Here is a 14,671-nt window from a genome sequence, read left to right on the forward strand (position 1 = left end):
GCCAGCCGCTTGTTATTTTTATCACAGGGCGTTGTATTAAGAGTTCATTTGTAGTTATTAAAACTTTTTACTAAACTATTATATGGATGTGTTTTTTAGCTTGCTTAGCTCTGTTATCACTTTCTCTCCCTTATAGATTCGTGATTGTCTCTTATCCAGACCCCTATTCATATTTGTGCCACGTCCAGGAGTTTGATTCTTGGCAGCCACCACTTTTTTTTGTTTGTTTGTTTTACAGAAAAACTACATATTCTGAGCATGCTTTGTGGTTGATATATATAGTTTTAATGCACAGGCAAGAAACTATTATTTCTAAATATAGCACTTTGTTCTCATTGGTAAGGCTGCCAACTGGATCCAGATTTGCAGGACAGGGTTGATCCAGTCCTGGTTTTCCCCACTGCATGCAGGGACTTGTAGTCTTGCTTTTCTTAGGGAATTAAATCGTAATCTAAATACCTCCCACTGCTATCTGTAAGAAGAAATTTAATCTCCTGATGTGTATTTTTATTACAATTAAGTGGGGAAAAATGCCTCAAAGTGCCTGGATAAACCAGTGCACAAACAATAGACGATCCTGTTGACCAATCACTCGGTCTTAAGAGGATCTGTTCTTTATCGTCGGCAAAAAAAAAACCCAAACTGATGCCACAGCATAGGTTGATAGTGCGCATGTCAATGAGGAAATAAAGAGAGCTAAGTGCTTTTGTATTCATCAGTTGATTATAGCAATACATTAACGATTATTTCGCATTGAGTATCAACCTATTCTGTGGCATCAGTTTGGTTTTTTTTTGCCGATGATAAAGAACAGATCCTCTTAAGACCGAGTGATTGGTCAACAGGATCATCTATTGTTTGTGCACTGGTTTATCCAGGCACTTTGAGGCATTTTTCCCCACTTAATTGTAATAAAAATACACATCAGGAGATTAAATTTATTCTTACAGATAGCAGTGGGAGGTATTTGGATTACAATTTAATATCCTGCTACTTCCACCACCACTCCATATTATATTTAGTGTTTTCTTAGGGAATGCAATGGGGAAATCCAGAACTACAAGTCCCAGCTTTCACTGGGCTAAACCCAGGACTGGGTCAACTTTGCTCTATGAATCTGGATCCATTTGGCAGCCCTACTGCTTGAGTACTTAGGTATTGATATTGATTTATTTTACTAGGATTTATTTACCGCCTTTTTGAAGGAATTCACTCAAGGCGGTGTACAGTAAGAATAAATCAAACATGAGCAATAGGCAATCACAGCAGTGAAAATATTCAAATGACAATAAAAAGTAGGGCATAGTATACTACTTCAGGATAATCCGCCAAAGGCGGAGAACTTGAACGTCCCACGGAGAGAAACAGAGTAGAAGAGAAAGTGGGATGTTTGACCACTGAATCCAAACACTGGAAAGGTGGATTCTTCAAGAAATAAACGTTTATTAAATCAAGACTCGACACAAACATTGTGTTTCGGCCGCTAGGCCTGCATCAGGAGTCTACAGAAAAAACACACACATGTATATGTATTTACAGTTTAAAACAATGAAAACGTCATATAAAATGAGAATAAAAAGAACAGGAATATTAGGACATAAAAATGTATTATAACTTTAACTTAAACACAAATATTAAAAAAAAAACCATGGCGAATATATGTATATTGGAAACGACATAAATACCTCTCGACAAAATTTGTGTGCGTCAAAAAATGTATGTGCTTTCAAAAGTGTAATTAAAATAAGAAACAATTATCCTTACATATACATGTACATAATGTCATCATACAATTATATGGAAAATTGAAAATAAAATGAAAAGATAATAAAATTATTTGCTTTATGCAAATCATCCTAAGTTGAGCGAAACAAGTAATAAAAACATAATAGCAAAATTATGCCTGGTATATACCATAAAATAAAATAAAAACGCTTACTTTTTTAAAATATTAAACGCATAAAAATATATGGAGAGAAAAGTGTTTGTGCAAAGAAACTGACAAAGGATGTATACATAAATATCTCTCATGGCAATATTTGTATTCGTGAATGAAAGATGTATTTAATTCGAAAAACATAATCATAAACAAATGATAGACATGATAAAAACCAATAATCAAAGATCATAGAGACAAAAACTTGCCTTATATATGTAATTTTGATTCATATATAAAGAATGAGAAAAGAGTCAATTGTCTTAATGGTGACATAAGCTGTACTTTGTCAAAAGTCTACTGAATTAATGGTATGTGATTAGTAATAAAACAGCACCACGGGCCTTTAAAATGGAACAAAGTTCTTTAATGAATGAGCCTTGACCCGACACGGGCCGTGTTTCGGTGACTAGCACCTGCGTCAGGGGTCACAGTGATGACGTGGAAAACTTGGGGAATAACTCGAATATTTTCATCTACAATATTCCTTACCCCACGTCTCATGTAGTAAAAGCTACAAAGCACCAAGGCACTTTCACTTTCTGTATCAAAATGTGTCGGGTCAAGGCTTATTCATTAAAGAACTTTGTTCCATTTTAAAGGCCCGTGGTGCTGTTTTTTTGTTTGGACTTTAGTTTGTACTTTGTTCCCTCTCTTTTGTTATACCCAATGTGATTAGTAATAGTCTTATCATATGATACTGACCAGCAGTATTTTTTTAAATATATTTTTTATTTTATATATTGGGAAAATAATGAAAATTAAAAATGATAATGACCAAAAAATTAATAATAAAAAAATTAAAATAAAAAATAAAAAAGAATAATAAATTAAAAAGTGAAAAAGAAAAAAAGAAGAAAAGAGAAATATATATATATATATAAAGAAAAGGAAAAAACGTAGAAAAAAGTGGGAAATAAGAGAGGGGAGGAGGGAACAGGTGGGGGGGGGAGGGGGCAAAAACGATCTTAATCTAAATGGAGAATGGACGTCTGTTTGGTTGGTGTGAATGCATTATGTATGAATGACTTGAGAAAGGTTATGGTACATGAAGTATGAAAATAACTACTTTTTACTATACTAAATAGGTACTAACCTCAGTTGGTGGAGAGTGTCAGATGCACAGATGTAGTGGAATATTGAATGATGTCAAAAAAAGTTGGTCTGCAACAATATTTATGTATATTTAGATCATTTATATCCCGCTTTTTACCACAGTTTAGCAGCCTCAAAGCGGCTTACAATGAACTAATGAAACAATTACAATGACAGTAGAAAGGGTAGAAGGAACAGAGAAAGAGGGGAAGGGAATATAAATATTTAAACAAATAAATAAGCAGGGAAAAAAAGCAAGAAGAAGAGAAAGTAAGGAGTCCAAAATCAGGTCTTGACTGGCTGAGATTCATTAGGCAGGTAATCAGATCCTGTGAACAGGACAGGAATGCAGGCGGTGGCCAACGGCTGGAATCGGCAATCCAGGAGGAAACAGGGCCCCTTCAACGTGCAGCTGGAGTACTCTGCCTTTATCATGGCATTGCGCCATGGAAATGTGCAGAAGAAGGCATTGGCCAGAAGAGATGCAATTTGCTCTTGCAACATTGTGATGGAGTGATTTATTTTTTGCTTCAGCAGTGGTATCGCCTGAGTGCAGAGTTCTGGCAGGCGACACGATAGCTTTACCATGTCAGGCAGGATGGACTGGAACAGATGGTCAGCCTCAGCATCTTCAAGCACCCTTCCACAAAAATCAATGAGAGCTGTGAAGTCCCACTTCTTGGCATGAACAACGTTGTATTTCAGTATAGCATTCTTCAAGTCCACAGTGCTGTGGAACTCCTGCTGTAATGCAAATTGGATGACATCCCATCAGCTTCTAGCAGTCCTCTCCCCATTCTCATCTTCTACAGGATAAAGGTTCTCTCTTGAACAGGGCAGTTTCACATGCTTGTTGTCCCTGGCATCTTTATAAGTCGTTGGGTAAGGTTTAGGCACTTCTTCTCTCAGAAGGTCTCTCCGAATGGTGACTGTATAATTAGATGATTGTCTCAGAGGCGGAAGTGGAGCACCACACATGGGCATTCTTCTCATTTCTTCAATGGGTGTCCCAAACCATTTTTCATCTGGAGGAAGAGTAGGTGGGTCATGTTTGATGACCTTCTTTGCAGGTTTATGTTGCTGAAACTCACATTGTTCTTTTCTAACGTCTACTGAAGAATAGCATTCACCCTCTGCAAAAGCACTGGGCTGCTATTTTGCATTGATGACAAATACTGCAATGCCACTGGTAAGAACATACCTTAATATCAAAATGCTGTTTAAATTTGTATATATAAAAACAGCCAAACAGTTCAATTTCATCGGGGTTATTTGTTGTTTCCGAAAAAAAGAAGAGGTGGGGAACGAAGCAGTGTGTGAACAAGTCATTACAGCTTTTAACTGATAAATCGACAATACTCTCTCTGACTCAGCAGTTTCAACAAACCGGAACACTTTTACAAGACACACGAGTCCCCTGTACCTCGCAGGACCCCACTGGGTGATACAAGATCAGGCTGCAGCATCCGCCCACGGCCGCCACCACACCCCTGATGCGATCGCGCCAAACCACCGCCGAGCTCAAGCGGTGAGAAGGGAAACAAACGACTGCAGACAGGGGAGCCGGTGACAAGCAAAGCATATAAACATTTAAACAATAAGTCTACAGAGTTGTCGGTTTTGACCAAGATGTATATAAACAAGGAGTAATCTACTTACAATGTCAACACAATACGTAATAGAACATTTTAATTGATAGTGAAGGGTAAAGCATAGATGGAGCATATAGATAGGTAAGAGAGTAAGAAGAGTTAGAAAGTAAGGTGATTAATTTAAAGAAGGTTGCACATGAGGTCAGAGATGGTTTAATATCTCAGCTAGGCTAGGCGTGGATAAACATGTCCTGCTGCAGTATGTGCAACCTGTGTCACTCCTTGTGTATGTGTGAGTGAGACTAACAAGTTAGTTACTTCTTCCATTAAAGGCCTGGTTGAAAAGCCAATTTTTCACCTGCTTCCTGAAGTAGAGATAGTCTTGTGTTAACTGCGCCTTTCAGGCAGTGCATTCCAGAGTATGGGGGCTACTCCGGAGAAGGCTCGCTTGTGGGTATCACATTGTGTAATGTCTTTTGGAGAGGGTGTGGTTATTGATAGTCCTTGAGAGGACCTTAGTGTCCTTGGAGGTGTGTAGAGGATCATCCTATTCTTCAGGTACTCTGGGCCATTTCCTTTGAGGGCCTTGAAGATCAGACATAGAGTTTTAAATTTAGCCTTGTATTGTACAGGTAGCCAATGGTGTGATGTGGTCACATTGCTTGCAACCTTCTATGAGTCTTGCTGCTGCATTCTGAATCAATTGGAGCTAATACAGGCCCTTTGTACAAGAGAGTCCGCCAAGACGGAGAACTCGAACGTCCCACGGGAAACCACAAAAATGTAAAAGAAAAGGATGGGAGATTGACCACGGATACCAAAGACGGGAAAAAATGGACTTAAAAACAGAAAAACATTTATTAAAATGTGTTTATTAAAAATGACTAGACACAAATGATGTGTTTCGGCTGCTAGGCCTGCATCAGGAGTCTGCATGGATAGAACAGCATCCAGTGCCCTGATGTGGTTCTATACAGATTGATCTGTATGCATGAGGTGACATCCAATCCCTTAAAGTAGTGAATTGGGTGATGGTCTTGAGAAAGACCTTTGATAGAGAAAGAATATCATGACGGTGAAAGTGAATTTTTAATGTTTGTAGTCAGACCATTGTATAGTGCATTGCAGTAATCCAGTCTTGATGTTTTCATGGCATGCACAGCTAGGATAAATAAGATTTACCTTCTTGATGTAAGGAGGGAGGCAGCCTAGCTGTCGCAAATAGTAGAAACAGCTCTTAAAGGTTGCTTGGATTTGGGGACTCAAGAGTAAGTGTTGAATCTAACTGTATTCCAAGATTCCTGACTTGTGATTTGAGGGGAAGTTTGTATTTCCCAAAAGAGATTTTGATGTCTGGTATGTATCCACTTGTGTTAGGGACCCAGAGAAGCTCGGTTTTACTTGGGTTCAGGCAAAATTTGTTGTGTTTAGCTCATTCTTGAATTGATGTTAGGTAATCAGTTTATTCAAGGCTGTGGGTAAGTCAGGTTCTATGAGTATGATAGCTGCACATTATCCACGTAGATGTAGAACTGAGTGTCCATTGACTGAATCAGCTCAGCTAATGGCATGAGGTAGATATTGAACAGAATAGTTGATGGTATTGATCCTTGTGGTACCCCACAGGTCAGTGTCCATGGTGGCGATGAGTTGCTGCCAAACATTATGGATTGTTGCCTGTCTGATAGATAGGATCTAAACCAGACAAGTACTGTTACATTTATACCTGTTTGTCAGTCATTCTAGCATGATATCATGATCCACAGTGTCAAAAGCTGCTGAGAAATCTAGCAGTACTAACACCTGGCGAATTCCCTGTCTCGGTTTCTGTGAAAATCATCTAGTAGGGATACAAGGACTGTTTCTGTTCCATAACCAGGTCCGAATCCAGATTGACATGGATCTAGCCAGTTTCTCTTTCCTAGCCAATCATTAAATTGAACACAGACTGTTTGTTCTCTGAGTTTCCCTAGAAAGGGATGTTGGATACTGGCTAGTAACTTTCAGGTTTGTCCTGGTCAAGGTTGTTTTTCTTTAGCAAAGGGCAAACCACTGCCCTTTTTAATGCTGTTGGTAGCTGCCCATTAGAAAGAGAGGTGTTCACAGTTTTTTTTGTGGTGCCTTCTATGAGGCCTGCTGCACTATCTTTGATGGGCAGGGGTCGAGGCAGCAGGTAGTGGTTCAAAGGATTTTGTCAATGCTCTCCTCTGTCATTGGGTTAAAAGTGTCCCATCTGTCTCTGCCAGGAGGGGGCGAGTTTGTGCACCCCTGGTTGACTGGTTGGGGACTGGGTTGGATTGCCTGTAAATCCTGGCAGAGACATTTAATTTTGTTGAGAAAGTATGCAGCAAAATCATTACAGTTCAGTTTAGACTGGGCAGGCAGATTCAGTTGTGGGGGTTGCAGTAGGCTGTTTGCTATACTGAATAACTGCTCAGTTGAATTGGCAGCCTGTGCAATGCATTGAGAGAAATACTGTTTTTTTTGGTTGCTGTTAAAGCTTGGCGGTACTTTGTCATGTGCCTCCTACAGTTTAGCCTGTCTTTATCCAGGTAAGATTTACGCCATTTCCTTTCCAGTTTCCGCCCTTCGCGTTTAAGGATCTGAAGTTCTGGAGAAAACCAAGGTGAGTGTTTGTGAGTGGGGCATAAGACCTTTTTTTAGTGGTGACGTTTTCTCTAAGGTCTTGGCTAAGTGTATATTCCAGATGCCAACCTGTTCTGACACTGTAGTTGTCTTTTCATTCACATGTGGATAGTCCAAGATCTCTAGGAAATTCTCCACGGTCAGCTTTTTTTTGTCTGTGATCTCCTTCCAAACTCTCTGAGGTGCCATTTGTTTCAGGTTGTCACTTAGGGAAAATTTAAGTAGAAAACGATCTGACCATGATAGGGGTGTTATTTCTATACTGTTATCCCAGAATTCTGTGATAATCCACCCATTTGTAGAATACCAGGTCTAGTATGTGTCCCTTTTTGTGGAATGGAGAATTGATCACCTGCGTAAATCCTAGTGTCTAGAAAGGCAGCTGTGGTGGTATCTGGGGTTTCAATGTGTAGATTGAAATCATCCATGATTACCAGCCTAGGGTAATTCAGGATCATTTGAGTAATCAGCTCTAGGAGTTCTTGCATTGATAACGTGTTGTTACGAGGTGCTCGGTATACCATGAGCAGCCACATATAATAAGTGGTATGTTACAGCTGTGCGCTGTAGACCAGCATGATTTCCTAATGTATGTAAAAAAACAAAGCAAAACTTTTTTGTCATACAATAAACAAATTGCAAAACATGTACTGAAGGCAGTGGTGTGCTGGTAAATTTTTAACAACAGGCTCTCTCCCCGGTCCACCTCGGCGCCCCCCCACCCCACCTCTGCGCCCCCCCCCCCAAAAAAAAAATTGCAGAGCTGGCTATACCCGGGGGGGGCAGCAGCCAACACATTACTCTCTCCAGGAAAAATAAATTAAATGATCCCAGGTTCCAATCTAATTCATGTTTAATATGGGATAAAATGCCATAAATAAGTAAATAAACATAAACTTTTAATGTTCAGCACCTGATTCTCAAAGTGGACATATTCCAAACACTATAATGAAAATAAAATTATTTTTTTTTCTACCTTTGTTGTCTGGTGACTTTGTTTCTCTGATCATGCTGGTTCAGTATCTGATTCTGCTGCTCTCTATCTGTTCCCTTGACTCCGTTTCCAGGGCTTCCTTTTCATTTATTTCTTTTCTTTCCTCCTTTCTTCTTCATTTCTGGTCCTCCGCATACTTGACTGTACAGTGGATCCAGCTTCTGCCTATTTTCTCCATCCATGTGCAGTTTCTCTCCTCACTTCCTTTTCCCTCATCTAATCTCCTTCCTCTATCTTCCCTCCATGTCCAGCATTTCTTCTCTTTCCCTTCCCTCCCCTCCATCCATGTCCAGAATTTCTCTTGCTCTTCCCGCCATCCATGTCCTGAAACTCTCCTCTCTCCCCTGCCCCTCTCTATCCATCCATACCCAGCAATTCTCTTCTCTCCCCTGCCCCCTCTGCCCAGCAATTCTCTCCTCTGCCCATCCATGCCCAGCAATTCTCTCCCCTGCCCCCCTCTGCCCATCCATGCCCAGCTGTTCTCCTCCCTTGCCTCCCTCTGCCCATCCATGCCCAGCAGTTTTCTCCCCTGCCCCCCTTTACCCACCCATGCCCAGCAGGTCTCTTCCCTGCCCCCCTCTACCCACCCATGCTCAGCAGGTCTCTCCCCTGCCTCCCTCTACCCACCCATGCCCAGTAGGTCTCTCCCCTGCCCCCCTCTACCCATCCAGCGATTCTCCTCCCTCCCCTGCCGCTCCGAAGCATGTCCAACGATGTCCTTCGCCCCCACCCTCCCCTCTCGCTCCCCTCCGTCTTTTTTTAATTACCTCCGTCGAAGCGCCGCCATTTAAAGCCCTCCTGCGTGCTGGCCGTCTCCAGGGCTTCCCCTGCTTCATTCGGATGATGTTCGTGCCTTAGTCCCGCCTTCATTCTGACATCATTTCCTTTTTTCGCGAAGGCGGGACTAAGGCACGAACATCATCCGAATGAAGCAGGGGAAGCCCTGGAGACGGCCAGCACGCAGGAGGGCTTTAAATGGCGGCGCTTCGACGGAGGTAATTAAAAAAGACGGAGGGGAGCGAGAGGGGAGGGTGGGGGCGAAGGACATCGTTGGACATGCTTCGGAGCGGCAGGGGAGGTAAGCATGGCCTGTGATGGCGCCCTCCTGCCATGCTTACCTCCCCTAATGGAGCCGGCTCGCCCCCAACAACAACCGGCTCGCAAGAGCTGTCAAAATTTAACAAGCGGCTCTTGCGAGCCGGTGCGAGCCGGCTCCAGCACACCACTGACTGAAGGAAAACATGGAAACACACTGAACTAGAAAGTGCATATGGTAGCAGAAGAAATATTTTAGTCTGTTTTGTGGAGACTGTGCCAGGACCTGAAGAATTCTGAATGCATATATTAAATAATTTATTTAATACATTTATACCCCACATTTTCCCACTACATGTAGGCTTACACAAAACTGTAGTAGGGCTACAGTACAAAAACTACATTTATACAGTATAACAGTAGTATAATAAACAAATTGGCATCATTTAAACTACAAGATAGTAAAGAAAATCTAAGGTATTAGTGTCCATGAATTATTTGAAACCAGAAGTAAATCTAATTATGTTGCGCCTGGATAGTAGACCGTTTTGAACAAGATGGACTTCAGCAATTTTCTAAAATTTGGATAGTTCTGAGTTGATTTTACTAATTTGGGTAAAGCATTCCACAGTTGAGTTCCTATGAAGGAAAAGTTGGAGGCATATGTAGATTTATATTTAAGGCCAATACTATCTGGATATTCTTAAGTTTAAGTAAGATCGGGAGAAACTGGATCTGTTTCTGGGTGGTAAGTCAACCAGGTCAAGCATGTATTCGGGAACTACACCATAAATGATCCTGTGAATCAAGGTGCAGACCTTGAAGGCAACTCGTTCTCTAATGGGAAGCCAATGCTGCAATTTTTCACGAATTAGATGTTTGTGTCTGTATGCCAAATATATTGTGCACAGAATTATTGATATTATGATTATAAATGTTTGCTGGTTTTTTTTCGCTATCATTTTACAACCCTGACTCCTCCCCAATAGTCTTTTTTTTTTTTCTAATTCTTTTCGACCCAAAGAAAGATGGATAAAGGAGGATGATTGCCTCGTTAGTCCATTTTGAAGGTGATAAAGAGGCATATTTTTAAAGCACTTAGCCTTCCAAAGTTCCATAGGTTTCTATGGAACTTTGGAAGGCTAAGTGCTTTGAAAATATGCCTCTTTAAAATCTTTTTGTTGTTGATAAAATCTTTTTGTTGTTGTATTTCTATCATCGTCCCACTGGACCAGTTAAAACCACTGAGTTGTCACTTTCTGACCCACAGATATAGAGAGAGATACTTGAGGCTTTTTTTCAGGGAGTGTTCAAGAGTACTAAGTACGGGCACCTTTTCCATTGTATGATAAAACTGACACATGGTTTCCAAGTATTTATTTTTGTTACATTTGTACCCCGCACTTTCCCACTCATGGCAGGCTCAATGTGGCTTACATGGGGCAATGGAGGGTTAAGTGACTTGCCCAGAATCACAAGGAGCTGCCTGTGCCTGAAGTGGGAATTGAACTCAGTTCCTCAGTTCCCCAGGACCAAAGTCCACCACCCTAACCACTAGGCCACTCCTCCAGGTTTTGCACAGCTAGTGATGCCTTTTCATAGATCCTGTGGCTAGAGGCTAGATGCTGGATGTCTGGCTGTTGTTGGTTGGTTACTGCAATGATCATCCTACTCCGAAAGATGGCCTAGCATTTGAGTACCGGCACCTTTTTTTTGCTAGGCAATCTGGACTGTTCCCCAAAGGTTCCTCCCCCCCATGTGGGCACTCTGCGGAGTATTTTTTTTTTTTTTTTAAATTAAATAAGTGCTTGCTGCATCAGTCTGAACAGATGGAGGGTACAGAAATGTATTTTTTTCCCAGTGACATTATCAGTATAAGGTATAAGTATACAGAGGGACTCTAAAACAGCCATTCCGGTCCCATTGGGTTTTCAGGATATCCACAATGAATATGCATGAGAGAGATTTGCATACACTGCCTGAATTGCATGCAAATCTAACTCATGAATATTCATTGTAAATATCATGAAAACCTGATGGGACTCTAGGTGTGCCCCGAGAACTGGATTGGGAAAAGCTGCTCTACTACTACTACTTAACATTTCTAGAGCGCTACTAGGGTTATGCAGCGCTGTATAATTTAGAAGGTATAGCAGGTCCTAGTTCATTCTTTATAAAGTTTGCTTTGCTTTTATATGAACTAGTTTCCATAGTGTACAACTCTTTCCCCCCCCCCCCCCCCCCCCCCGTTATTTTCTGCCAGAGGTAGAAATTTAACTGCTGATGCTCAGAACTCTTCGGTAAAGCCAACTGCGTAGCACCCATACTGCCAGAATGGTGCAGAAAACTAGCTTGCCAAAGCTCAAAGGAAATGGTATTCAATTTATATGTGTGCTGTAAAAGCAAAAGTAAGGGAGGGAGAATGTGCTTGGTGCATGCGCAGAAGTTTTGCGGTAAGCTCAGCTCTTCTGCACGTGCGCCAGGCAAACCCAAAAGCGAGGCACACATTAGTGTCTGTTTTCTGCATCTTTAAATATTAGCTCTTTTTTTTAATTTTTATTTGGTAGGCTTATATTTAAGCGCAGGCAACAGGCACCAATGTGTGCTGTCACTTTTAGGGTTTGCTCGGACTTGCACACATTTATTTAGTACTGGCACATAAGGGCTTGCACGGGTTTCTTCCACTTCCAAAAGAAATCAAAACTAGCACAATTTTAAAGAGAGAATCGTGAGAAATCCTCATTTCAAACACCAGAATGCCTGCTCTGAACTGGTGTTAGGTTTTTAGCAGTAAGGACAGCTTTGTTTTGTGTGCTGTTCTTTGTGCATTGGAAGAGAATAGCAAATGATATCATTGACATCCGTTTGAATATATTTGCATGCTATTTGTTCTAATCTTGGCGTGCACATTGTCTCTCACACTAGAGCCCTCTGAGCATTCTGGTGTTAAGTTTTGAGCATTGGCCCCCTAGAGCATTAAAAAGGATAGTAGCAGAACAGGACTCAAACTTTGGCCCCAATGCACAAAATTTACTAAAATTTAGTGAATGCTAACAGCCAGCAATGCACAAAGGTGATCGCATGCAAATGAGCTGCACAGATCCCCCTTTGTGCATCTTCACTGTTTGCGAGTTCGAGCTGTCAAATGAATTTGACAGCTCTGATGCCCTGGACCTGCCCGACCCCACACTTTAAAAAAAAGATTTACCCTGGTAGTCCAGTGGACTCTGAACACCCCAATCTTTTTCCAGTGGACCACGACCTCCCCCTGTGATCCCACAAACCTTTTTTTTTTTTAAATTTCCATGGTGGTCCCCCTTGCCCTGCCTGTGCACATACACTCCCTCCCGTACCCAACCCCCACCCTGCCCCTCCCTGTTCCTTTACAACAAGGTAGAGGCAGGAGCAACGGCCTAGGGAGGAGCTTTTTTCCCTTATATGGTGTTTAGCCCTGCCCAGTGCATCCCAGAATGCACTGGGCAGGGCCTGGGCGCCGCCATTTTGTCCGGGCAGGCCCAAGGCAGGAGGGAGGAGCCGTTGCTCTTGCCAAGCTGCTTCTACCTTGTTGTTGAGGTACAGGGAGGAGCGGGGGTGTGGGTTGGGTATGGGAGGGAGGGGTTTGGTCCACTCCAGAGAAAATTAAAAAAAAAAGGTTCCAGGGTTGCAAGGGGGGGGGGGGGGGGTTCGTGGTCCACTGGACCACCAGGGAAAGTTTAAAAAAAAGATTGGGGGGGTCAGGGTCCACTTGACTACCAGGGAAATAAAGAAAACAAGATGCGGGGGGGGGGGGGTGGGGGGTTGTGGTCCATTGGACCACCAGGGAAACTTTTTTAAAACATTTGGGGGGAGGGGATGCTGGGAGGTGAGAGGTAGGAAGCACAAGCAGGCAGCCTTTATAGCTCCTTGCTTTTGCTTCTCTCCAATAGCTCCAGAGCAGCCATTAAATTTGCTCGTTAAATTAGGGCTTCTCTGGAGCTGTGCATCCCCTGGAATACACATTAGACTACGAATGAGCTCATTAGAATACATTTGCATGGGGTTCTCGATTTTTTTTTTTTTTTTTTTAAACGTTTGGTTGATGCATCTTGCCCTCTATGTTGCCCTGCTCAGTAGTTCTGCTTGGGGTTACATCCCACTTCTTCAGAACGGTGCAGTCAGATGACAAGGATGGTAGAATTATATCTTACCTGATAATTTCCTTTCTTTTAGTTGACTGCACTGTTCTGAGCTCACCCTTAAAAGACTAAGGCCTGGAGCTCTACTCTCTGCATTAAGGGAGGGGGGGGGGGGGGTTAAAGGGAATGATTCAAAAGCAAGCAATCCTTGCCTATACAGGGTACTGAGTGCCACTTTGTGTGGTGCTGTGCTTGTTTAATTTTTGCAGCAGTAGTGGTTGATGGGTTATGGATATGTGTTACAAAGGGACCTTTTGCTGCTCTGGCAGATTCTTACTGGAGATTTCCACTAAGCACCAGCAGTTTATTCTGCTGAGTTAACTGGAAAAGACCAATTTTTTTTTCTGTATTTGCTGGTAGGAGGGGATGACACCCACTTGGTTAGAACGGTACATTTGACTAAAGGTAAGAAAATTTTATCAGTTAAGACTTATTGTTTGGATATGGACACTTTTATAGGGCCACTTGTTTGTGCCATTGATTTTTCATCTGTGTCCAAATAAAGATTAAGAAAGTAAGAAATACACATTCTTAAATTAAGTGTGTCTTTAATAATTTCAAAGACTTTATGAAATCTGTTTTTGCCCCTTTAGAGACATCGCCATGCTGTGACCATGCAAAGGACAACTTAATGTGTCGTGATGCTTGTGAACAGGTGAGCATTTGCAATATAATATGTAAGATGTGTCTAGGTCATTATTATATAGGTAAAATCTGAATCCTACCTCTGAAACTTCTTTAAAAAAAACATGTATAAAATTTGTTATTTAATGGATGCATTTTGACTGGGCTGTAAAATTCCCAATTATCCTTGTGTCTGAAATTCAGTAATCCAGTGCTTGCAATTATGGCCCAGGACAGCCCCATGCTGCAGTCTTGTGTAATAAGGCCATATAAAGAGTAATTTATATAACTGAGTGGCTTCATTTAAACACCCTTTGCAAGTGCAAATGTAAAAAATATTCTCAGAGGAAAAGCAGGATATAATTTCCCATTTATGGGTGATGTCTTTTGACGGAGCCTGGGACAGACACTACCCAGCGTTCTGGATCTTTTTGAAGCCTTTGGCTGCGCTGCCTTGCACATGCACGGGTGCCTTCCTGCCCAACTTGAGCATCTGGGACCAGCAGTTATTGTTTTTCTGTGGAGCAGAGCAATTGTGTCTTGTTGGTTTTACTCAGTGCATCTGTTTTGAGAT

General features: G+C 41.8%; 1 protein-coding gene across 1 annotated transcript in view; it reads left to right on the forward strand.

Annotated features, from left to right (window-relative positions):
* Positions 1-14,671, forward strand: part of LOC115474417 (reversion-inducing cysteine-rich protein with Kazal motifs-like) — a 109,932-nt gene that overhangs the window by 456 nt on the left and 94,805 nt on the right. Inside the window, exon 2 of the mRNA XM_030209907.1 lies at positions 14,067-14,128. Within this exon, the coding sequence (XP_030065767.1) occupies positions 14,067-14,128 (62 nt within the window). The remainder of the gene's footprint in view (positions 1-14,066; positions 14,129-14,671) is intronic.

The sequence above is a fragment of the Microcaecilia unicolor genome, chromosome 1, assembly GCF_901765095.1.
Source record: "Microcaecilia unicolor chromosome 1, aMicUni1.1, whole genome shotgun sequence".
Classification (NCBI taxonomy): domain Eukaryota; kingdom Metazoa; phylum Chordata; class Amphibia; order Gymnophiona; family Siphonopidae; genus Microcaecilia; species Microcaecilia unicolor.